Source organism: Cuculus canorus, chromosome 11 (assembly GCF_017976375.1).
Source record: "Cuculus canorus isolate bCucCan1 chromosome 11, bCucCan1.pri, whole genome shotgun sequence".
Classification (NCBI taxonomy): Eukaryota; Metazoa; Chordata; class Aves; order Cuculiformes; family Cuculidae; genus Cuculus; species Cuculus canorus.
The window spans coordinates 17,490,872-17,516,855 of record NC_071411.1 but is presented as its reverse complement, the minus strand read 5'-3'; the positions used below and the strand labels follow the sequence as shown (position 1 = coordinate 17,516,855).

The window sequence follows — 25,984 nt, the reverse complement described above, 5'->3', positions numbered from 1 at the left end:
GTAAAATAGACTGACCAAGGTGCAACTCAGGGTAACAGGGGTGGAGGAATGTGTGATTGTAATCTCATTTTAACAAGCAAGGATTTCCTCACAGTCCTGTGGGCACGCATTGCGTTGTTGGAGAAGCAGTTCCTTTTGCCGTGTCTTCCACCACTCTTGCCCCCATCTTCCCCTTGCAGTGTCCATCCTCTCCTCTTGATTTCTGAACCCCTTTCCGTCATTTTCCAGGTAATTCCTTCATACCTGTTAGCAATCTGTCTCCTGACTCTACACTCTCTCTCTTCTCTTTAAAGCAAGACAAGCTTTGATTTTTATTTCCTCTCCCTTTCTTCGTTTAGGTGCTGTTTGCCTTCCTAACACATCACTTCTAAACAGTTTGATGTATCGTTGTAGTTAGAAAGGGCAGCAGCGCTGAAGCAAAGGAACAACAGTTTCTCAGCACTTGCTGTGCAGGGATGATTGCACTTCATAAGATGAATGCTGCTTGATAAGAAAGCTATTGTTGTGATAAATACAGCTCAAAACCAGGAATCAGTCCTTACCTTTTATTGTTCTCTGGTTTCAGTGAAAAATTAGAGTCTTGTTTAAGTGTTTGCAAATCCCAGAAAAACTCACTGGAAGGTGCTGGAGTCTTCTGGGTTAGGATTAAGTTTTGGCCTTCAGTTTCAATACGAAGAACATAATTTACTGTTGAATTGCTTATTGTGTTAACTGTGAGCATTAGTAAAGGCACTGTGAGTCCGTAAGCACTTTGCAAGTGTCCTGCAGGACAGCTCTTGCACTAAAAAAGAGGAACTGAAAATCAGATTATCTTGGTTTTTGCTTAGTACACTCCTAACAACAAGCTTTTAGTTTTTTAATGTACCAGTTTAACTGTGGACAACTTCTGATTTTTTGAAAGGAAAGGTGCCTTAGTCGCAGAAGAATGGAAAACCAACCAAAGCTTCAATTCGGTCTTTATTTCTACCTGTTTATAGTGAAAAATACCATTGGCATTTTATGCCAAGTTTTAGAGGTCACAGTCACGTGCATTGCCAGAACCCATCTGAGAAATGTGGTGTGTCATTTGGGGAGAAAAGCTTTCTGACAGTTAGCAGTTATCTAGTGCGTTTTTGTGTGTGTGATGTTCATGTGCAAGAGAGGCAAGATGGAGATAATTTTGGTATTATGTCAAGATTCTGTATGAGGATGACAAGTATCGCAGTCGCTAATAGAGTGTGTGGTGTAGACGTTATGAAGAGTGATGCTTTCTGTTCCTAGCTCTGCCTTGGGCCTGGCAGGTGACTGTGGGTACATCGCTCCTCCTTCTTCAATTTCCCTGTCTGTAAAAACAATGGTAATGAAGAGGATTATTTTGTGTTTTGATTTGAGATCTAAAGGGAATACATAGAAACGAAGTAGTAGGAACATGGTGGGAAATAACGGGTGGTTAAATGAGCATCTGTATCACAGACAGCTTTGTACCGCAACTGATTATACAATTATTGATTCTATGGTTCTGTCCTGTTGAGAGTATTGCTAAATACCTATTTACACGACTGTAGAAAAAGAATCTTGCTATTTCTCATGCTATCCTATCTTTCAGCTTCCCATTTAGAATTTACCACAGGGTTTTTCAGCTTTTATTCTTGCCCATTGCCACCTTCGCGAAGGACAGCTAAAGCAGGAGTTAATGGAGGGTAAGGACAGCAAAGGTCTGTCTGTCTTTTTTCTATCTCCTCCTTTCCTATCTCTCTGTCTCTCTTTGGCCATTGAAAATGTAGGTCATATTGCATCACTGTAAGATGGAACAGTCAGAAAGGTGTTTGGAAAATGCTGACATCCTTAGCCTGGGGTGCATGCCAGGGTCCTTTGTTTACATTGAGAGTAGTACTGGACCTGGGTACGAACCAGCATCACGGTTAAGGTTAGTGTACAGTACTGAAATTAGGAGTTAGATTTTAAGACGACTTTCATTTGCCTGCAGTAATTTAGAATTAAACAGATAAAATGCAACCACTCACAATAATGATATACATGAGGAGCTAATTTGAAATCTTTAATCTGCATTAACCGTGACGGTGTAGTTTGAATAATATCACCTCTAACAGAGGAGCTCAGTAATAAATTGTGCAAATCATGTTAATCATGTACTCTGCATTGTCTTGATTAGCTGTGCCTTTCTGTCTTGAAGACTGTGTTTATAGTATACCTCTGTGTATTCTTTTTAACATTACTGTTTTATTTCATGTGCCCTTTTAAATGAGCCAATCGGGATTTTATTTATTTAAAAACATGGAAAATCCCAATGTCTGGTGTCTGTTGCTTACTATCAGCCTTTTGTTGTTTCTGATGTAATACAAGTTGTAATTGGTATGAAATAGTCCTGTAGTATAAAATGCAGAACCTATCTTTTGCTTATCTACAGTTGTATACAAATACCACTTTTTTAATACCATGTACGAATGTAATTTGAACCATCCTTACTTACCTTAGTCAGATTCAGTAAGCTGATGTGTTTTATAGATTAAACTTTCCAATGGTGCTATAAATTGTACTGCAAGATGCAGGTGTTTTGAAATATAAGACAAGATAATTATGCAATATCTTTTATTATTTCTGAAACCAAGTATTTTTTTAACTGGTCTGTTCTATGCTTTGTGTGTTGTACTTGAACAGCTGAAGTGCAATATGCAAAGGCTTCTTATGGCTTTGTTAATCTTGCTGTGGAAGAAGACTTCTGAGTTAAAGGAGAAATTGTTGGAAGATAAAACTAAAAGTAGCCATGACATGATTTGTTGAGCAAAATGGTGAATGCAAATCTTTTTCTGTTGCCATCAGACAAAGGACAGTGGCAGCAGTGGAACTTAGGACCCCTCTGTGCATAATTATTTTGCAATTTTTATCAATTTATTTAAGATTGCCTGAAAGGTGGTGTTGCTTGTTCATTGACTAAGATATCAGTTATTCAGTAACAAAGATATTAGTTATTTAAGCTTGATCCTTCTTGTTATCTGTGAAGATACCTCTGTGTGTTTGAAATAGTTCCAGAATAACTTGTGTCATTATATTTTGCACTGAATATTCTGTTGCATTTGTGTTTGCACAGATAATAGAAAACATTTAGGTAGCTCTGAGAAGTAGTTTATATTAATATACATAGGACCTATATGAAATCTTGAGAGGCTGCACTTTTGTAATTGGTATTTAAAGAAGTTTGCTCTCTAATCTCTGTTTGAAGCATGCGGTAGTATTTTTTAATCTGTGAAGATGTAAGGAATTGTGTCATGCAAAAGGAACAGGTGGGCCCGTTGTGGGCTGGGTAGAGCTTACAGTCCCACCCATCTTTGACTCCTGAGATGCTGTAGTTGACAGGTCCCAATTCAGCCACCAGCGCAGGTGAGCTCAGCCTGAGCACCACCGAGGCTTTACCACGAGATGCGAGCCAGCCTGAACAGCATCCCTTGGCCGCCTGCTTGCCAGCTCCTCTTCTTGCAACGCACACCTCCTGCACGCACTTTTCCAAGGGGCAGAATGAGACCCCATTGGATTATCCCCATAATTATGAAATGTCTGAATGAAACCTGGTATTGGGGTGATGATACCTAGCGTGTCCCAATCTTTGCTTGTATAAATGTAGACACTGCGTTTTATCTTAAGTGAGGATGTTTAGAAGCTAACAAAGGAGAAAGAATGTTCCAAAATTTAAGCACATTTCATGGTGCCTATTTCTGACAGCTGAGAAGAAAAGGAGTTAAAGGAGTCTGGGTAGCTGAGTTTTGGCACTTTCAAAAGGGATGCTTCGTCACATACAGTTACATTTCCTTTATTTTAATGAGTTGCTTTGCAATTACAGCTTTCATTTCTAAGTATGTTTGCCTTCTCTGGATAATAGGCATTAGTCATCATACCTGTGCCTTCATTACATATGTCTGCGCAGGTACCCTTTGGACTGGGATACAGCTTGTGCTCTGCCAGGCTACAGTTTCCTGTCTTGCATATCAATAATTCCTCCAAGTCCTAAACAGCAATTGCAACCAACTCTCTTTGATATTCAAGCATCAAGAGGGACGTAACGCCAAGTCTGCTTCACTGGTTTGGAAATGCAAGCCTCTCTCCATTTTCTTGGATTGCTGCTTTGATTATTTTTGTCATCTTCCCATCTTTCAGCTAGCTCTACCTTTCCGAGGGTACAGAAGTGCTTCCCCTCTGGAGAGGGGCTCCCCCTGGCTTGTTCTCAATCATCCCATCGCTTCCTTGCACTGCTCTCTGCTGACAGTTGTGGCGGTAATTGACCTGCTGTAAATTCTCTACGAGAATCATTCCTGTTCTTTGCCACCCATTATCCAGAGAAAGAGCTCTCTTTAAAGGGTCGTTAAGCTGTCACTTTACTCTTTTGAAACGTACTCTCCTAACTTCCTTCAAACTCAGCTCCAGATATAATCCCTACAGCAAAATTCACAGGTGGTGACATCATAGGCTCTTATCTCTCCTATATAGGAATAAATTTTTCCTGCTCCTTCCTTCACCCTCATCTAGTCCGTACTTTGTACTTTCTACTTACTTATTGTCCTGTTCCTAAATTTTTAAGTCTCTGGAGAAGTCTTCTGTTTTATAGGTAGTTTTTGTTTTCATTTTTTTTCATGAAGCAATGGAAATTGTTTTTTATGTAACAAATAACATTTACATCTGCCTTAAAAAGGGCGTTTTGCCTGCGGAGCTCCCATATCCCCTGAAGAAACTGGGGTAGAGATGGAGAAGTAAGTTGCTTCCACAGAGGGAGGTTATGTGCTTGAAGGGATCAGGAATTCAAAGCTAAGCCCTGAATGATTTCCTGTGAAGGGGATGGTCCGGATGAATTCAGAGTCTCCTGTCCCAAACAAACAAAGGAGAAGTAGAATTTTTGACAAAGTCTTTCCCAGTGAGTAGCACCAAGTGTTGAAGAGAAAGTCTTATACTGTAGCATTCAATGAGATTTGTATGTGTAACAGGGAAATACAGTGATTTCTGAGACTTCTACTAGTGTAGAAATTTAAGGATCGGTTTTATTAACCATAAAGCAGAACAATGACTGCAGGGGAGAGAGAGAAAATAATAGGGTACTTGCTCTGAAGTGTTGTCCACTGCACAGAAGAAGATTTTGGATTTTAATCGGTAACTAGGATATAATTAAGCTCGGATGTGCTTCTTAGGATCGAATATGCCACTGAGCAGGGTAAAGCTTAGAAATAGTAAATATGTCCACGGGTGATCTCAGTCAAGATAGTGTCAGCTGCTAAGCTGCAGCTTAAAAGAAAAGAATACAAAGATTTTTATCCCTGGTGCGTAAGAAGAATTTGAAGACATGAATTCAGGTTGCAGACGGCTTCCCAGAAGAGCAGCGGAAGCCAGGAAAAGCTTCCTTCTGCACCTTCTGCTGAGGCAGAGCCCTACAGCCTGTGGGATGGCTTGGATGCCCTCTCGGACTGCATTCCTCTTGTTTGGACTTTAATCCCTGGAGGAGAAAAAAAATAGTTTTCTCTGAAGTGTCATGTGGTCCCAGCACTGCTTGGCTTCTTGATGTCTATCTTCATGGCTTTTAATAGATGAAAAAAAATCCCCGGCATAATTTCAAGGCACTTAAAAAAATCAATTATTTGATCTTTAATATAACCTGTGCACAAGGAGGATGGAATAAGTTCTGTCAGGGCATCAGTTTAGCTTTTAACTGATTATGCACCGATTTATACCAACCCAAAGCAAACCAGGCTTAAATTTGGTTTGTGTAAACAGTAAGTTCATGAGCATTGAATGAGGGGATTTTAAAAAACTGAGCTTGAGATGATAGCAGTTCCTTTTGTGGGAAAGGCCTCAATCTGCACAACTCTTAATTTTTGTGTATGTTCTTCATCAGCGCTACAGTAATGTAGTCACTAATGACCATTATGTGAGGGATCATTTTTAGACATCCACGTTCTATGACATGGTGGTAAAAACGTCAATGCGTGTGACCCGCGAGGCCCTGTGCTGGAGTCGTGCGATATTCTAGAAAAGTCCTGTGTAGAAAATCCAGTGCTGTTGTGTTACCAGCTGTGACACAGGCACAATCCGCTGCGTGGAAATCTGCTCCGTAAGAGTCGATGCAAGTGCAGTAACGGGGCTGAAGATTGAGATTTCATCCAATGCATACCTTTCTGGTAATGTCAGGCTGCCATTTAGAGCCGCTCTGCACGTAAGGGTGCACAACAGCTCCCTGCTTACCTTTCAATTTGAAATCTGTTGCAGAAACTGCGTTTGTAAAATCGACAAAATGCTTCATATTCATTTTTAAACGGATATGTTTATAGTTATGAAAGAGAGGGAAGGTTTCCAATGTCTTATCGCTGTACTCTTTCTTGTTTTCTTTCAGAATTAATCAGGTACAAGTTAGAAAAAGCTTCCAAAATCTGAACAGATGAAGATCAACTGATAAATCAGCCGGACGATTCACCATACTTTCAAGGTACTGTGACATGCTTACCAAATATTTTCCTTAAGCATAATATTCACATACTTGAGCTGTGAAAAGCGTGGAGAACAGGATATTAGCAGGGTTGCAAAGCCAGTCTGAAGTGTTACCAGATGCAGTGGGGAGACTTTTTTTTTTTTAAACGCAGGTGTTTAATATATGTTTCAGTGGGAAATAAAGTGATCTTATGATCAGCCTAAAGGGAGTTCAATGCATGAAACAGTCAAACTTAAAAAGATGAAAGTAGGGTGGATTATGTATCTCAGTTACTTAGATGAAGTGATTTGGACAAGTGAGATGTGGCAGATGGGCAATATTTTAAATTTATTTAATAATTATTTTTGTCTTATTTCCACATTTCCATGGCTACTTTAAAGCATTTGAAGGCTGTTAGACATTGGTATGTACCATAGCCTACCAGCTGCATCAGTTTTGTTGTCTTACAAGTTCAGAAAGTAGAATTGTGAACTGAGGCAAAGACTGTACAGTTGCCCTCCACAGTGGAGTTATTCTCTGTGACTGATTTTCCTGGCAGAACATTAGGAAAAAGAGAAAACTATGATAATAAATTGAAATTTTGGCTAAAAAGCTGCTAGTGCATATTATTTTATCAGATACTGCTAATTCATTGAAACAATATCTGTTTCTTTCTCTGTTTCCTGTACATTTTTCTCTACTCTTTATCATTATGTGCATTTCACCATTTTGTACATTTTTTGCTTGATATCATGAGAGAAAAAATTTCACTCTTATGTTTGCGTTTTTCTTGTGCGCAGACTTGAAGAACCCAGTCTGTTACAGCCTGGCTGGTATTTGCTGTGCAAATCATCTTTTAATATATTTAAAAATAGATTGTACCAGCAAAGGCCATTACAGTCAGCGTGGAGCGGGTCTGCAGAACTTATTTAAGTGGCAGACTTAATCTGGGCTCAAGAAGAGGGAGGAATGTTTGTCATGGTGTGGCTCCTGCAATATGTAACAGTGGAAGCTGCAGTATCTGAAGTTTCTGTAACAAAATGCTTCCCTGAATTTCCAAGCAGCCTGAGAAGGGGCTACATTAGTGAGGGCCCTGGATTTGCAAAAATTGTCATTGTTCTTACCTGCTTCCTTTCTCCTCATCACTAAACAGGGCCACAACGAATTATCAGATTTTCTTATAATCGTAGGAAGGTCTAGATTGGAAGAATCCTCTAGACATCATCTAGTCCAGCCTTCTGTTGAAAGTAGGTTATCCAATGCCTGGTCAAGCCAGGTGTGAAGTATTTCCAGCATGGGAAAGTCCCCCCAGTCTCTGGGCTTCCTGTTCTAGTATTTGCTTGTTCTCACAGTGAGTATTTTTCTCTTGTATCCAGACAGAGCTTCTGAAGCAACTGTTGCCTCAGGCCCTGTCACTGTTTCTTGTGAAGAGAGCACCTCCATCTCCTCTGTAACTATCTTTAACTTACTGGAAGACTTATGCTTACATCCCACTTGAGCCTTCTCTTCTTTAGCTGAACAGATCCAGTTCCTTCTCCTTTCTTCAGTAGGTTTTACAGCCTTCTGATCGCTTTGCTGGCCCTCTGCTGGACCCTGTCCAGATTTGTAATGCGACTCTTGAGCAGCCTGTCACAGTCTCTGTCCATAGTGTCACTTCCTTCAGGTGTTCCTACCTGCCTTCCAAGTTTTGTGTCATCTGCAGGCTTGGTGAGGTTGCATTTCCTCCCGTCATCTAGATAATTTTAAAAGATGTTGAATAGTATCGAGCCCAGCATTGATCCCCGTGGAACTCCGTTTGTGACTGATCATCAGGTTGATTTTGAGCCATTACCACCACCCTTTGAGCACAGCAGTTTAGCCAGTTTGCCACCAATCTCATGGTCCACATTCATGACCTTTCCAAGTAAGTCTCTTAGCACGCTTGCATGCATCCTGTCAAGTTCCGTAGCCTTGTCCCTGTCCAGTTTGTATGATATTTTGTTGCTAACTTGCTAAGCTTGTGGTCAGTGCAGGTAGCATCAGCAAGCAGCAATCAAATGCAAGAAGAATGATATAAACTTAGATTTCCATGTGTCAGGGTCCACAGGATCCTAGATTTTGTTACTCAGCATGTCAAACTTCTGAGGATATGAGGACTCAGGGAGCTTCACGTCACAGGTAGGCATCATTGTGGTCTCAAGGAACTCCCGAGTCCTGTGGACCTGGAGTCTTCTGCCTCTGTGAATTGCCCAAGGAGCCGTGTAGATAAGCTGGCAAGAAACCAGGCAGGGTTATGAAACCTTGCGTGGTAGTTAGGTTCAATTGAAGATCATTGATATCAAACTGTTCAATTAAGTGCTTTGATTTCAACTAATGGAAATTCAGCACTGATGTTTCGGTACAATTGACCTGAATGGCTGTATATTTTAATCATTCTAAATTATAATATCATATTCTCTGTGTATAAATGAGAATTTAAAAGGTCGTACCCATTTCTGATTCCTCTGATTAAAATCTGATTAAAATGATTCATCTGCACGGTTAGGTTGCTGAAATTGTTTTAACATTTCCAAATTCAAAAGGTGATGTTGATAGCTTATGTCAAATAAATAAGGATTGGTTTGATTTCCTAATCATTAACTGGCTGTTAATGATTGCATAGTTATACTTACTTACCTTTCACACTTGGAAACTTTGTGGCGCTCTTCAGTGTTTTCTCTGTAAAAGTCTCTTTGAGAACTGACAGTATTCAATGACTTCCAAGCTGGGCAAGGATCTGTGTGCCTGCGTTCCTTATGCTCCTTATTTTGCTTTAGATTAGTACGTCATCAATTCTGGTAGAAATTTGACTTGTGTTTAAGACCTATTTGATAGTTAAGTAGGAAAGGAAGTTGTTGCAATGTTTTGTTAGATACTGTATGTTTTGTTAATACTTGGCAATGATATAGGTTTGTAATCTGAGTGTAAAAGTCTTATCTTCAGTGTAGTCATGAGGCTCAGGGGCATCTACCGCATTCTCATCCTAATGTAGAATTCTTCTCAGATTTACTTAGGGTTATTGGCCTCCATTTCCCCATTCCTTCTTGTAAGAAAAGACAACTTCAAATTAGTCTTCTATTCTTAACGATATCATTCTTCCCCCTAGTACGGGTGGTTAGGTATCCTCAGTAATTTCATATTCCGGTATTTAAAGTAGCTGTATTCCAGCACTTCTGAGCATCTTCAGCTCCGTCTTTGAAGTGTTACTCATAAATAAAATTATATGCATCAACCTGTTTCCAGGTTGTGTGGGAAAAGGGTAATAGACGGGCATGTTTTGTGTATAAGTTTCTATTGTGTTCTCTCATGGTTATTGTTCTGAGGGATCACAGTCCTGTGTGTAGGTGTAAAGGGAGAAGCTGCTTGATTTCACTGGAGGTGAGAGTGAACTTCAGGTTACCATGATGTGTTTTCATAATGTATTAATATTTTTCTACAGTGGGTCTTAGAGGAAATGGTCTGTTTTGTTACGGCTGGATAGTTTTCTCATCATCTGGACATGCTCATCTATATGAACTTTTTATCTCTTGCTTCCCTGCTTGCCCAGTTGTATTCTTACACTTCTCATACTGGAGTCATGTTTTAAAATCCACAAAATGCAGTTCTATTGCTGTCAATGGGAACTGACAGGAGGGCTGGAACTTCAGCTACTTGAGTTGTCATTTCATCCTGAATCCCATCCACCAACAAGTCTTCATTAATAATATTTGTTCTTAGTTTTTAAGCCCTTCTTGATCATTTCATACCTTTTGGCTGGAATTAGCTTATTTGATTTCTTTTAATGCTGTAATACCCTGCAGGTCTTTTCCTTGACAGACTTTTTTGTGAATTCACTATTTTTCTTTCTTCTGAGTACTGATAAAGTTGACACTCTCCTAGGTTCTTCCTGTCTCTCCCTTTGCACTTTGATTCATGCATCCTTTCACTTCTGTTGTGGAAAAGCATCAATGAATTGTATCCTTGTGCTTCTGTTCTTGGAGTAGTTCGCCTGCAGATCCATCCTTCCTTTGTCATTCTAGTTAAGAATGACAGCATCTCAGGTGCTATACAGAGGCTGTCTCTCAGATTCCGGCTGAACAGCTGACATAGGTGTTCCCTGTTTGAACGGCTTTCCCGGACCACCTGGCAGAGGAATGAAACCTGCCAGTACAGGTGAAAAAATGCATGCAGTGTCATGCCACAAAATACCCATCTTCTGCAGGTTTAAGCACTCACATGCTGCTTGTAGGCATACATTTACACATAGTGTTGCCAGCCATGTCTAATATGTTGTTAAATCTGTTTAGTGAGCTTTAGAAATCTGGGTTATCCTTTTCTTGTGTGTTGTGTTTCTTCCTCTTGATGCCATCCTTTCTTTCCTTTTGCTGTCTGTGTTCTATTTTGTGTTTGTTTGTTTATGCTTTCTTCACTTCATTATTTGCCTGTTTTCTCTACATCATTCACTGTTTTCTACTGGTTTTCTGCCTCATGTTTTTCCTTCTCCACTTTCTGTCTGAGTTTAACTCACTCCTCCACGTTTTTCCTCTCCATTCTCTGAATACCCATTCTCAGAACATCCGTTCTACTTCACACATACAAGTGCTCTGGGGTTATTCACACACCGTCTTGGTCCCGGTGTTACTTCTTGGGCAGTTAAGCCCTTTGAATTGCAACATTTCTGGGCCACTTCTTGTTCTCTCAAAGGAGCATTGGCTTCTGGGCAGTGCTTTCCATGCTGGAGTGTTCTGCACACTCCTGAGCATATTTGTTCCACTTAATTCTGGGTGCCTAATGGAAGCACCTGATTTCTATGCATGGTCATCCATGCCTCCTTCTGTGGTCAGTGGGAAGAGAAGGGCTTCTTCGAGAAGTACTGTGGACTAGGAGGGACCAAACTGTTTCCCAGAGTGTCCCTGGCTCTCTGCTTATTCCCAAGGGAGCGTTGGATGGCCATATTCCTGACCTAGATGTCTCAGATCCATAATAGCCACCTCTGCTCAAAGTCAACAGCTTGTACATGTGTTTTCAATTCTGATCTCCTTCTAACCTGATGGATATTCAGTGTTTTCCCTGTTTTTCCCTAAAATCATCAATGCATCTGTGAGTAGCACTACAGAAACAATTTCAGAGAACTGAACGTGTGTGCTTAAAAAAAACCCAAACACATATTCAACATAGTGAGAAAAGAAAATTCTCTCCTCCTCCTGTCCTTGTAAAATTAGGTTTACAACTGCCCGTGTTGCTGCTTTCTGACTAATCACTCCTGTGTATCAAACCGATGATCCGATCTTTCTGCTGCCACTTTCCTCCCTCTGCTGGAACACTGATGTATTCACGGCACAGTGGGAAAATACTTCACTAGCAGAAGAAGGTTTACTAAGGGACAGTCTGAGGCCCAGGCTGCAGAATTCAATCTCGATCTCGAGTGGGATATACAGGAAAGAAGGAAGGAAAGGAAGGAAGGAAGGAAGGAAGGAAGGAAGGAAGGAAGGAAGGAAGGAAGGAAGGAAGGAAGGAAGAAAGAAAGAAAGAAAGAAAGAAAGAAAGAAAGAAAGAAAGAAAGAAAGAAAGAAAGAAAGAAAGAAAGAAAGAAAAGCTGTGAGAGAGGGAGGGGAAAACATGCAACAACCAGTTTGAAAGAGAAAAAAAAGAGGAAGAAAGGCGATAATCGAGGTTGTATGAAATAACGGCTGTGTGTTTTACTTGTTCGGCTGACAGTTTTAAAGCAAGGGGCTCTTTTAATTGGCTTGATGAGTCTCAACCTTTGAATCTGAATAGCGTGTTGGCTTGTTGAAGTAGTTAGCTAATCGATATAATTTTGCCAAATTGAACCATTTTACTTTTGCATAATTTGATATGAATATATCAGTAATGTTTAAGGAACAGAATCTGGCTGTGCATGTGTTAAATCAGTATGCCCTGGTAAGATCTGCCACCATTGAAAGGTAGGCATTGGTGTCCTATGGCTTGGTGGTCACCAATCGCTATATTTGCTTTATGACCTGTGAAAAATAAACAAAAGCAGAAGCCTTTACGAATGTGATGGACACTCGGATGTATCAAAGATTCTTTTCCAGCTTGCCGCTGAGGCAGCTTCCTGACAGCTTCCTCCAAAACAAAGGAGAGCTGTATGAATGAAGTTTGTGATGTAAACCAAAATATTTGATGCAGAGACCATGGTTCCACCTGGAACTTGCCTGGCCCTGTGGCTGGAGTCTGAATTAGTCTGTATTAGACCCCGTTTGTGGAACACTTGAAGACTATGTTAGAAAGAAATGTGAGGCCTGACACAAAAAACCCAAGACTAACCCTATAGCTCAGGAAACAAGAGTGGGACAGGAGAGAGAGAGGTGGTTATGGGACAGGTTAGAACCTGTCACAGTGAGACAAGGCTCACCTCAATCTCTTTACTCAGTACAAGAGGATGCACGTTCAAATACAGACATTTTCTTACCCTCGGTCAGGAAACGTCAGTGCACAAGAGTGAAAAATGAGTTAACATCAAGTTTGTTGTGAAACTGAAGAAACCTGCAACAGAAACTTTTCAATAAGTGTCTGAGGCTTATGGTGAAGAGAGCATGTCTCATGCACGTGTTTTTGAATGGCACAAACGATTTTTGGAATGCAGAGAAAGCATGAAAGGTGATGGTCGCCCAGGCTGCCCACTCGCATGACCCCACGCCAGTAACACTGTTGTGAAGCAGGTTTTAACTAATAACAACATCGCTGTGCTTCAGCCCCCACCCTACTTGCCAGATCTGGCTCCTTTTCACGCAAAGATCCAGTCAGTGCTCAAAGGAACCCATTTTTTTGTCAGTAGAAGATGCGAAAGTAAAAATTATGGAGATCGTCAGCAGCCTTTTGGAAAATTGTTGGACTCTTCTTCTGAGCAACAAGTGATAGGACGAGTGGAAACAGCATGAAGTTGCTCCAGGGGAGGTTAAGATTGGATATGAGAAAAGATTTCTTTACTGAAATAGTGGTGAAGCGCTGGCAGAGGCTGTCCGGGGAAGTGGTGGAGTCTCCCTCCCTGGAGGGGTTTGAAGAAGATGTAGACATGGCGTTTGGGGACATGGTTTAGTAGGCACCGTGGTGTTGGGCTGATGGTTGGACTCGATGATCTTAGTGGTCTTTTGCATCCTCAATGATTCTATAGTATCTATGGAAATGACCTGTGAAATTGATTTGAATGTGTGGAGCCGAGTGTCAGCTGAGAAGGGAACGGTTGTGAAAGTGATCACAGTTGACTTCCTTAACTTCATAGAGCGGTTTAGGTTAGAAGGGACCTCAGTGATTATCCAGTTCCAACTCCACTGCCACGGGCAGGAACACCTCCCACTGGATCAGGTTGCTCAAAGCCCCATCCAACCTGGCCTTGAACACCAAGCCACAACTTTTTGGGCAACCTGTGCCAGCGCCTCCCCACCCTCCCAGGAAAACATTTCTCCCTAAAATCTCATCTCAATCTCCCCTCTTTCACCTTGAAACCCTTCCCCCTTCATCCTATCCCTGCACTCCCTGATCCAGAGCCCCTCCCCAGCTTTCCTGGAGCCCCTTCCAGCACTGGAAGCTGCTCTAAGGGCTCTCTGCAACCTTCTTTTCTCCAGGCTGAACAACCCCAACTCTGTCAGCCCGAGTTTGTGGAATAAAAACAGTTACAGGCGATGCAGTTACAATCTTATTCTTTGGACCTCATAGATTTATTGCCCCCCCCCCCCCCCCGTTTTCTACACCACAAACCCCACCCCTTTCGCTTCTTGTTCCCAACTCGTTTAGCGCTTGGTTGACGTTTTGTTCTTGCTTTTAATTGCAAGCGATTGATAATTAATCAAGCATCGCTGCCCTCCCTTTCATCCTTTGCGCTCCCTTTAACTCGCGCTCGCGAGTTGATCCACCGCTTCGGGAAGCGGAGGAAGAAATGTATCTGAAAGATGAGGGCTCAGGTGTATTTGAAAGGAAATAAGGGATAAAATAGCTCCGAGCGGCGTCTCCCCCCCCACCCACCCCCACCCCCCCACCTCGCCCGGGGCCGCCGAGGCGTCCCCGGGCGAGATTGGGGGGGGGGGGAGACGCCGGCCGCCCGGAGCGCGTTTCCTGCTCTCCGCTGCCTTTAAGGACGCACCGGGTTTAAGGTGGAACGGACAAGAGGGAAGGAGGGGGGGGGAGAGAGGGAGGGACAAACCCAGCTCCGCCCCACCGTATCGCGTCGCTGCTCCACCTCCTTCCCCCTCCACTTCAACCCTACACACACACACACACACACACCTTCCGTTTTCCCGGGGCAGCGGGGTTGTGATGCGGCCGTTGTTTTTGTAGGGTCGCGGGTGATGGAGCTGGCAAGCTTCCACCCTCCAGCCCTTTGTTAGCAAAAAGGTGGGGAAGAGGAAAGGTGGGGAAGAGGAAAGGAGGGGAAGAGGAAAGGAGCGCAATAATGGGAACGCAGAGGTGAGTCGACGCCGCCCCGCGAAGGGTTTTTAGAAGGGCGATGCGGGTGTGACAGCGCCTCGGTGCTTCCTTAAAAGCAAAGCTCGGCGCCACCTTAAGCGCCCGCTGACTCGCTCTCGTTACATTGTAGCAGCGGAAAGAATGTCGGCGCGGGCCGCGGGTGACGTCAGGAGGGAGCAGCGCAGCGCGGCGGCCGCCAGGCAGCGGCAGCGCCGGCCCCGCCACGGCGAAGGAGGCGGAGGAGGCGGGAGCGGCGCCGGCCCCGCCGCCACCACCACGGCAATGGCGGCCGTCGGGGAACGCAGGTCCTTGCCCAGCCCCGAAGCGATGCTGGGGCAGCCCTGGAGCCATTGGGTCGATGCTGCTAAACTTCACGGGAACGACGGTGAGCGGTGCCCCCAACCCCCCCCTCCCCATCCCGGGAATGGGGGTCGGGAGGAGGAGGAGGAGGATGGGTCCGCCTCCGGCCGGGTTCGCTGTCCGGTACGCGGGGCTGGGCAGCGCTTGCCCCAGTTCCTGTAATCCGGGACACGGAGCTCCCAGACACGGCTCTGCCCGGCGTGGGGCGGGGGTCCCGCGGCTCTGCCGGGCGCGGACAGCGGCGGCTCTTCGAAGGCAGCGCGGTGGGGTTCGGAGGCTCCGGGACACCGGGGTCCGGGGCTTTTCTGAAGCTGAAACAGCGGTGCCTGGGATGGCTGAGTCCTGGGGCGCTTTGGGGCCAGCGCCGTGGGGTTTGGGGGCTCCCTGAGCCTGGGGCAGCAGTGGCTGGGGTGGTGGGATCCCAGGGCGCTTCGAAGCCAGCACAGTGGGCTTTGGAGGCTCCGGAACACCGGGGTCCAAGGCTTTCTTTAAGCTGAAACAGTGCTGGCCGGGATGTTGAATCCCAAGGCTCTTTGGGGCCAGCACGGTGGGGTCTGGGGGCCTTTGGGACATTGGGGTCCAGGGCTCTCCTGGGGCTGGGACAGGATGGTGGGATCCTGGGGCTCTTCGGAGCCTGCACGACGGCATTTTGGTGCTCTGGGAGACCGGGGTCTAGGGCTCTCCTGAGGCAGAAACAGCACTGGCTGGGACGGTGAGGTGTTGGGGTTCTTTTGCGCCAGGACAGTGAGGTTTGGGGGGTCCCTGAGGCTGGGACAGCAGTGGTTGGGTGGTGGGCTCTTTGAAGCCAGCACAGTGGGGACACCAGGGGTCCAGAGGCTCTCCTGGGGCTGGGATAGCAGTGGCCAGGATGGCTGGGTCCCAGGGTTCTTCGGGGCCAGCATGGTGGGGTATGGGGGCTCCCGGAGGCCAGGACAGCAGTGGCTGGGATGGTGAGCTCCTGGGGCTCTTTGAAGCCAGCACGGTGGGGGTTGGAGGCTCTGGGGTGCTGGAGTCCAGGGGCTCTCCTGGGACCAGGACAACAGCAGCCAGGATGGCTGGGTCCCAGGGGTCTTTGCGGCCAGGACAGTGGAGTTTGGGGGTTCCGGGATACTGGGATCCAGGGGCTTTCTCAGGTCCCAGGTTCCCATGCCAGGCCAGTAGCTCTTGGGCTGTCTTCAGGGCCATGTTCACAGCCACGGCTGTTGGAGTGGGCATCCCTGGTGTGCCAACTGGTTCCCATAGGGAATGGGTGACAGTTGGGATCACTGCTATGATTTCTGCATGGATTGAGACCTTGTGGCTTTTCTGTTTTAGGAATAGCATTAGAAGAAAGTTTGAAGGAATGTGGAAGAAACCGAGAAGCAATGCGACTTTGCCGAGAAGGTGAGTGCCGCACGTTCTTGAAGTGAAGTACACAGAAAAGTTTTCTTGCTCATAACTAGTTATGACAGGACACGCATGGGAAGGAGAAAGGATCTTCAATCCTATCACTTTGGATTTGGCACTTGTGGCCTGTCGTTGAGTGTGTTATTAGCCTTATTATTAAATTAATGAGTAATCTTCAAACTACAAGGTAGGGCAGAAGTTACTTGTTATCTTTACTGTGTTTCCAGTTGGATTTCTTGTTTTTTTAGACTATAAGTAATCCAAAGGAAGTTATGTGACTAGCACTGATATCTTCTCTTAAACTAAAATATTTTGATTCTTGGTGTAATCCCTGTCAGCATTTAAACACTGATCGCTTTCGCTGCCATGTCCATGTGTTATGTTTATTTCTCAGTGTCCTGCTGAAAGAGCATGACCTTTCACCTGTGATTAGCAAAAGCCCATTAATGGCCTTGTGCCTTTCAAGAGCAGCAATGCTACTTGAAGTTCTAACCAAATGATGAATGAAAGCTGTTGATTATTGGTAACTTTGTAACGGGAAGTAGAAAACAAACAAACAAAATAGTGATTAGTCTGATTTGTGATTTCAGTTGTTTGTTTGTTTTTCCAGTTTAACAATTGTTTTACAGCAGAGAAGTGTTCTAAAACTTTCTTAATATTGTTGGCGATAGCTTGGCTCCATCGGACTTGCTGTTTAAGCCATATGGCATACAGTAAGCTGCGTTGTTTTAAAAAAACTGGATAAATTAGACTCAAGTTGTTTATTTGGCGCCGTTAGAAATGGTAGACTGAGTTTGTAAACTCGGTTTGTGATCATGGAAGGCAGGGCTTGCCAGGGATCTTCGGAGATGATCAGATTCAGCACTTCACTACTTGGGAGCTACAAACAACAATGAAAACTGAAGCGAGGTGTCACAGGCGAGTAAGATTGGGATGCAGTGGTCTATGCTGAGGCTGAAACAAAACGTCTGTTTATTTTAGAATTCCTGGCCTTGCTAAGGTTTGGGAAAAAATCAGTTTCTAGAAGCAGAGTCAGTGGCCACTGCCCTGTGAGAGAGATGCTGTAGGCAGCTACGTTGCGGCTTCAGAAACACTTGTGCTGTTTTGCCATCTTGTGAGTATATGTATAAGTTCTTAGGCATTTGAAAACTCACTTTGTTACTTCATTGCTGAGTCCCAATCTTGTGTGTGGATATAATAGTTGTGTGGATATTGAAATTATTCTTCTGAATAGGCAAATCATTTAAGTGCTAGAACAGTATTTGTATCAACAAGCATACACATTATCCTAATAAAGATTTTACTAATAAGGGTTTTCAAACATTCTTTCATATATCGACCTCTTAAAATGCAAGCATCTAAGATTTCCCGATTTTAAAGATTAGCTGGCATTTTTTTTTTTTTTGTTCCCTTTGGAGGGAGATGGTGAAACTGTTTTTGCATAGGCTGCGAGCTGAGTGACAGCTTCTCTGCGCCGACTCCAACCGTGTGAATGATTTGTGGGATTATGAGTTGAAGGAAGTTCATAAAACACTTTGAGAATTAAAAGTGAAACTCAGTTGCTCTGTCAAGCTTCCAGGAGTCTATGTGTTTTGGTTGCTTTATGACATATGGATGAGACACCGGCTTGGCGTATACCTGTAGCTGGTCTGTAGGGAGCTCGGCCTACTACGAGGTAAAGCTAAAGAAGAAGTGTTCATTAAGTTTGCACTTAAAGAACTAGCGGAGCAGCAAAACATGCCAGCATATGTATGGCTTGTGTTATCAAATAAAATTTCAATACTGTGACTAATTCCTTTTCCCAGGAGGAATTTTGCACTCAAAGCTGAGAAATAAACATTTATTAAATAAATGTTTCAACTGTAGATCTTAAGCCAGAAAGGTGAATCAGAGGTGTAAACTTCACAAAATCAACTGTAATCTCAAGATTTTTGCCATGGTATGGCATGGCATTTTAAAAACGGCTGATAGCAGAAGAAAGTTCTTTCTCTGCAGATTGGGAGTTGACTCAGAGGCCCAACTTCACAAAAGGATTTCAAGGTTATTTAGGCTAATTTAACCTTGCATTGCAACTCTTCCAGTTTGCATAAAAGAATTAAATATTCATGGCCGGGAGAGGCAGTGAAGGAGGGAACATGGCTTTACAGCTCACTTATCAGAATTGGGTTCAAACCCAAGAACTGTTTTCTTTGTTTAACAATTGTCAGCTTTCAGGTCAGGCTCCCGCCGGCCTGTGTACCCGCTGGGGTATGGTTTGGTTCCTTTCCCACGTGCCATTTCTCTGTGTCGTCTTGTGGGAGTAGCTCTGTCCTCGGCCTGCCTGGTGGTTAGAGGTGGGTTTCAGGCTCCCAGGCGGTAGTCTGGGTTTCTGGAATGAAGAGTGAGTGTTCCTGTTGTCCTAAGACTATATGAAAAAGAGGCTTAACATTACCAGCTTCTCCTTTTGTTTTGCTTTAAAGGAAACAAATGATTCCTGTTATGCCTTTAAAGGAATAAAGGACATAAGTGTGTAGTTCCAGGACAGCATTTGCAAACCGTGGAGAGAGGCAGGATTTCAGACACACCTTTGTCACTGACATTTCCTATTTGCTGATCAGGCAGCTCCTCTCTCAGCACACCAGTGGCTGTGTAGTCTGATGAGTCCTTAATACCTGTCAGTGATGCTAGTTCCATGTAGGGATCAGGAAACTAAAATTAGTTCATAGTCTCAAACACTTTTTTTTTTTTTCAGTATCTAACCCTCATTGACATAACCAAGCTTGCATCGAAGTGAAAACTAGAAATTGAATTTGGGCTTCTCAAACTCCTGGTGTTCGTGTCTTCTGCTTCCCGGTTCCCTTTTCACTGTTCTTATATTTTCTATTCTGCTGATCCATAAAACACAATTATTCCTGCTGGCATTCTTGTAGGCCTTCACCAACATGAGAAACTCACTGGATGGTTGCTATTTTTACATGTTGCTTTTTGAGGCAGTAACAGTCCATGCGGAGCTTCAATGTAGAAATCAGAGCCACAGGAATAAGGTACAGGCCAGATGGCCTTGGCTTGCTTTTGGTACAGAAAATCCCCAACATATGGAAACAGAAAAGGGGTGTCCTTCACCTTGGGAAAATGTTAGTTTGAAGTACCCTTCAAAATTTACTTTGACTTTGTAGACTGAAATCTTCTTGTGGTGAGCAGTACTGTCAATGTAAGAGCATGTCAGAAGACATCGTTTGTCAGTTATTTTCATATGTAGTTCGCATGACAGAATCTTTTAGCTCACAGTCACTTAATTACTTGCTGCTTGTGAACCAGCTGAAGGTGTGATTCGCCCACCACATGGCTTTGGCTGTGATGAAACAAGTATTGTGTATTGCATTATAACCTATAAATGTTTTCTGAAACAGTGAGGCAGGAAATCTAGTCGTCTTCATCCATTATTCTTAGATTTTTAAAATGAAACTTCGCTGAAGTGCATCCTTCAGACGTGTGTGAGAGTGGGAGCGTGTGCCAACCAGCTCACCTGCTCACAGCATCTTGGGGATGCAGCAGGTGCCAAAGGAGGTTGATGTTGCTGTTATCTGATACTTTTTCGTTTGAAGAAAATGATTCTTAGTGTCAAATTCGAACCAGTGCTTGAAGTGTTGGCAAACAAGTTAATTTTTCAGGAGATTCTTGCTAACCTGAGTTTTCTTTTTTGAAAAAATACAGCCCATTATTGTTGTGAAGATGAGCTCTAAATAGAACTGTGTTTGTAAGCGTGGAGTTGATTCGTGGTGACTTTGGCAGACTTCAGCAGAGTGAACTTATGCTTCTTGCAAAATCAAGTTGGCTGGTTTCGCCCTGTGGAAGAGTAGAAAGGTTCCGTGTAGGAACGATGGGGCCTGAAGCTGTTCATTGGGAATGGGGGCTTAACCTTCCCTCACCCCTGAGACGCTCTGATTCTCTCCTCAGTAAGGGTCCAGTTGCTGTGAGTTATCTTGCATGTTGTTTTAAATACAACAAAACCAAAAAAACAAGCCACCACCACCCACAAGGCTGTACTGGAGAGACAAGGTACCCGTCTGCTCTTAACAGAGGTCATCCTTACTTGCAGGAAAGATTGTTAATATCTGCAACCCTTTTGAAGTTGGTTGGTGTGAAAGTTGGTTAGTTCCTTTTTTAGAGCCATGAAATAGTTTTGAAATATGTATAATAATGCAAAGGAATTGATAGCATCTCGGAATGGAGAAGAAGACTGCAGAGAGCAGGAGAAAGATTTGGTTAGACAGTTTAAAATTGTTTGGGTGTTTTGCTCTGATAGCTTCGTGCATGCTGAAACCATGGGATGTCTTGGCAGGAGCTTAAGTATCTCATCCTTTCAGTTACATATGCACCTCCCTTTGTCTGTGTGTGTGTGTGTGTGTGTGTGTGTGTGTGTGTGTGTGTGTGTTACAGCCTTTGAGACATGAATCCCTTGGTACTGCTCGTTTCCAGCACCTCCCTAGAACTGTCACCATCATTTAAAGCTCATTGGCAACAAAGTAGAGGAGGAGGAGGACAGAACACTTGTAATGTAGGTCTTGAGCTCGATTTGATCGATTGTCATTGATCAAGATTGTTGAATCTTGACTGAAAAGAGCTCTTTGCCACCCTTACAGCATCCATACAGCCCGCAGTGGTTTGTTCTGTCTGTTCAGGCTTGGTGCTTGGAGAGTCCCAGGGAAGATTCTGTCCGCTCTCTGTAGGTAGCTGAGGTGTTTTGGCTGAGGTCATCCTCTCTGGTCACGGAGGGAGATGCAATGGAGGCAATTACTGTGTCGCAGGGAGATGCAATGGAGGCAATTACTGTGTCGCAGGGTGAGATTAGTGGTCACAGGTACACGAGATGCACTCAGAGGTGTCGGTGGTGGTGGTGTAGGCTGGTCTGTCAGAGGTCAGCATTCATACTGCCGGTGTGATGGTTTAGCGTGGTACAGCTCTCATGGCTTTTAGACTATACTGATCTCAATAAAGATGTGTTGAGTTTTCTGTGGGAATGCAGACTGTCAATTCTTGTTAGGCACCTTCAGAAGACATTCCAGAAGACTTTATGGTGGTAGGAATCTGAGGAGAGCAAGTGGGAGCAAATTCCATTCACCATCGTGTCATCCGATAGCAGTTGAACTTCTGGTCTGGGACAGTTAGTATGTCTGGGGGGTGGGGGGAGAAGTTCCGTGAACATCTAGAGCCTTCAACAGTCTTTGAGGTTTGATTATTTTAATTGTTGTTAATGGAATTGATCAGAGCTGTGAGCATAGAGAGCTGTGCCATGAACCTTTGTTATTCTTTAGCCCAGGAGGGCTCACTAGGAGCATCTTTATCACATAAACCTAAGGTCTAGAATTTTCCCAGCAGCAGGTTCAATAAATAATTAAGGCATTGCTGAAACTTTTGTTCCAATATTAAGTTGTAAATACAAGTAGGAGACAGCATCTTATTTCAAATTTAAATTTGTTTTTATTCAGCCTTGGAAGGTGCTCAATTGAGTTGATTTTTAGTGCGTTAAATCATGTCAAAGATGCTTAGAGGGCTCTGTAGTCCTTGACGGCCTGCAAACACACCTTGAGAATTTTTAATAGATTGAAATAAATATTTTAAGGTAGCAGCACAAAGTGCCATGCTTCTTTTTTGACGTTCTGCATAGCTATTCTCAGTCTGTAGTCAGATAAATCTCCATTTCATTGCATTTTAATTGACTATTTACACAAAGCGTTCTAAGGATTTGTGGACTGGTTATCAGGAAACAATTACAAGGAGACTTTAAAAGTGCATTGAACTGTTTGAGAAAATTGTGGAGATTTTATGAGACTGCATCCTTTCAAATTGCATGTTTTTGAGCTGCTTTTGAGATTATCTGCAGTGACTGTCCCTCCTTTTCTTCTTGTTATTTTTTCCCCTTAAATCTAAGTTCTGTTTACAATATTTAATTATTTCTGGCAAGATGAGTCACATGTTATAAATAGAATATTGTGATGTTAGACTGCAAGTTAGAACTGTGTCATCTTTTAAGCTTTAAAGATACTTTGCAGGTTTGGGATATAATCGTAATATTAGCATAATATTGCAAGGTGTTGAGGACCTTTACTGGAAACACAGCCACAAAACAGCCTCAATCTGTCTGCAATATCACAGAATGGTTTAGGTTGGAAAAGACCTTTAAGACTCATAGTGTTCATCAAGTCCAATGTGTGAGGAAGCAGGATATTTTTTTTAATATAAGAAGCCTTCAAATACTTGTCTATACACATATGTAACAGTCAGGAATTCACTGTTATCTAACACTTCTTAAGTGATATATATGATTAGCTAGGTTATCCCTACGCAGAAGAGATGATGCCTTGCTAATACTTGATTAAATATCGCTTTTTTTATTGTTTCTGTTCTACATTTAACAAGTGTTCAGTAAGAGATGAACAGTACAATACATGTGTAGAAATATGATTTTCACACGAGTTGATAACGCTGTCATCTAAGTAGAGCAGGAAAGACAAAAAGGCTTAGTGAAGGGTACTTTTAAATAAATTGGGTTAAGAGGGTGCAGATTGCTCTCTCTGAGGTAACTATTTCAAAAGCTATTCCTTCCATTGCAGTGGATCTATAAAAGGAAACGCTCACGCTTCTTACACCTCCTCTGACTGTGCCTGGCCTGTGGCTGCAACTGCCCGAGGCCAACTGGGGATACGCATGATCTCTCACCACTCAAAAAGCTTTCATCTTTCACAAATCGTGATAATATTTGAGGTGTAATTCAGTACTCTAAATAGTCTATAAGGTGCTCGAAAACTGTTTCTCTTCCCTTTTAATGAAGAAAATCACCACGGCTGTGGAAACTGGATGTATATGTGATACTCAGCATTATTTCCTAGGCATTCTTACAGCGTAGGTGACAGCACAGAGATTAATACAGCTCGAGGCTTTTAGCAGCAAGTGTTAAAATCTGGCAAAGGGAATTCAAAGTATAATGGAGCAGAGTAGCACAACTGTAAAAGCAGTTGTCATGGAAGGCAATGAATTTATTGTAATTGCTGTTCCTGATGCTAGAAGGCTTTGCACAGGCAAAAGGTCTCCCGGCTTGTGCAGACTGTGTACAGCTGTGAGCCGGGACCAGAGGTGCAGTGGCTCTCAAACTGATTCTCCTGATAAATCAGATACCCATGGTAGTATGGGATACACAACTTCATCAAAGTAAACTGTGTGCACAGCGGCTCCTACATCCCATTGAGTCATTATTGCTGGCTTTGGAAACAGTCAGTGTGATGGTAAATATTCTAGGTTATTGGCCCAAGTGGATTAGAAAAACTCAAATGCTCAGTTATTTGTGTATCAGCCCTTGTGGAATAAGCTGTTTTCCCATGAGAAAGATCGTTTATTTATGATGTAATCCCTGCCCTGATTTTGGCTTTTGATAGCTTCAGCGCAGCAAGGAGACAAACTTCATTGATAATAAAAGGTGAAAGGGATAATTGGTTACCCCTTCTCTTCCGGTGGGATTGTAAGAGCCAGAAAACATAGAGAGTGTTCTTGGTCTGCTTTTCTGTGGCTAAGCAGGACTTGAATCTTTTATCACTTTCTTGTAGTGTTAATAGAAATGCAATATTCTCAACTGGCACTGGAAAAACATATACAAAGTATCTGAATGGATAAAATCCAGTAGGGAGCGGCTTTGTTGGTCGCAGGTCTATGGTGTGTGATTTTGTTCTGAAATCTAGTGCTCTCACAGTTTGATGTGCAAGAAAGTGTGTTGGACAATTTCATACTGATAGAGTTGCCCCAAAATCCTATAGCAGCTTGCATTAAAATTAAATGTGGAAGCTTTAATGAGTTAAATGTGAAAAGCAAATAATATGCTGAATAAACAGTAAATTGCATGCTTGTTTTACTTTAACGTCAAATTCTGTTGCATTTTGCCCTTCACAAATGCAGTTTTCTATCTACAGGTTTTTTGCATTGACCGCATAAGCGATGAAGATGTTGTCAGTGGGAAGCTAGAGTTCTGCTAGTGTCTTAAGTGGTATCTGGGGATGTGAGGTCTTGTCAACAGCCACTGAAGGCAACAAGGGTTTTGCTTGTGTGCAGGACCAGGTTATGGGGCGCTGAGGGCTAGAGAGTTTGCACATGTGAGATAGCCAGGGTCACCACAGCCTTGTGATCCCACAGCAGAGGAGAACTTCGCTATGCAAACATTTCAATTGTCAGCCCCTATGTATTGCAGTCTTTTCTTTGTCAAGGTGTCTGTAGCCTGAATGACACCCTCTGGCTATTGTTCCGGGCTAAAATACAGAAGAAAATCGCTATCAGTTTACCCCGAGGGTGTGGTGCTACAAGCTTGTTTTTTTCCTCCCAGTAGTGCCTGCTCCTCCATCTCTGCTGAGTGAAACGTCTGTGAAATAATGCTTGGATTCTAACTTTAAAGCTGTTTCCGAAACAATGTGACAGTTGCTTAGAGAAAATACTGAATTTTCTAGCAGGTATTTGGTCTGGTGGTCCTAGAATCCATTAAACCATGCTTTATTATGTAACTTCTCAGTGTGAATCTCATCCGATTTTTACATCGCTCCCTACAGGATTGTATAGCACAGTAGATCTGGTATCTTGATTGTCTTTAGGACTGTTAGAGATGTTGTATCAGTGAATAACTGGAGTGTAAGTTAGCATTGGTTCTAAGCAATGCATTGCAAAAACTAAACAGCAAGTGGGAATTGGCTTATATTATTTAACATTTAGGATAGCATTTTTTAAAAATTTATTTTCAGTAATTACCTCTGTCTGAAAGTCAGGTAATAGAAATCAAAAGTTTCATTGACTGAAATCCCTGAGGCTGTTCCCAGTAACTCTGTGAACTGGAGAAAGTACCATTTGGATCTGGATTACTCTGCTGAGGAAGAGTTTACGGCATTGCTTATTTTTATCTCTTATTGGAGGGCTGTTGCAAATGATGCCAAAAGGAGAAAGAGACATCATCCATACAGTATACATAAATGTGAGCCGTACCAAATAAAGAGTCATAGAATGGTTTGGGTTGAAAGAGACCTTAAAGCCCACCCAGTTCCAACGCCCCTGCCATGGGCAGGGACCCCTCCCACCAGACCAGGCTGCTCCAAGCCCCATCCAGCCTGGCCTTGAACACCTCCGGGGATGGGGCAGCCACAACTTCCCTGGGCAACCTGTGCCAGTGCTTTACCACCCTCACTGTGAAGAGTTTCTTCCTGATGTCTGGTCTAAATTTTCCCCTTTCCAATTTAAAGCCATTCCCCCTTCGTCCTATCACTCCATGACCTTGTACAAGTCCCTCCCCAGCTTTCGTGAAAAGTACTGGAAGCTGCTATAAGGTCTTCCTGGAGCCTTCTCTTC

At 43.2% G+C, this 25,984-nt stretch overlaps 1 protein-coding gene across 3 annotated transcripts in view; it reads left to right on the top strand.

Moving 5' to 3' along the window:
• ATXN7 (ataxin 7) overlaps nt 1-25,984 on the top strand; it is a 90,304-nt gene that overhangs the window by 13,206 nt on the left and 51,114 nt on the right. For 2 of the 3 annotated variants that reach the window (XM_054076485.1, XM_054076483.1), the window contains exons 2-4: nt 6,368-6,460; nt 15,015-15,269; nt 16,559-16,627. In XM_054076485.1, coding sequence (XP_053932460.1) covers nt 15,026-15,269; nt 16,559-16,627 — 313 coding nt within the window. In that variant the 5' untranslated portion in view covers nt 6,368-6,460; nt 15,015-15,025. Of the gene's footprint in view, nt 1-6,367; nt 6,461-14,677; nt 14,885-15,014; nt 15,270-16,558; nt 16,628-25,984 lie in introns of those variants that run through there. The other variant, XM_054076484.1, reaches the window with a different exon arrangement.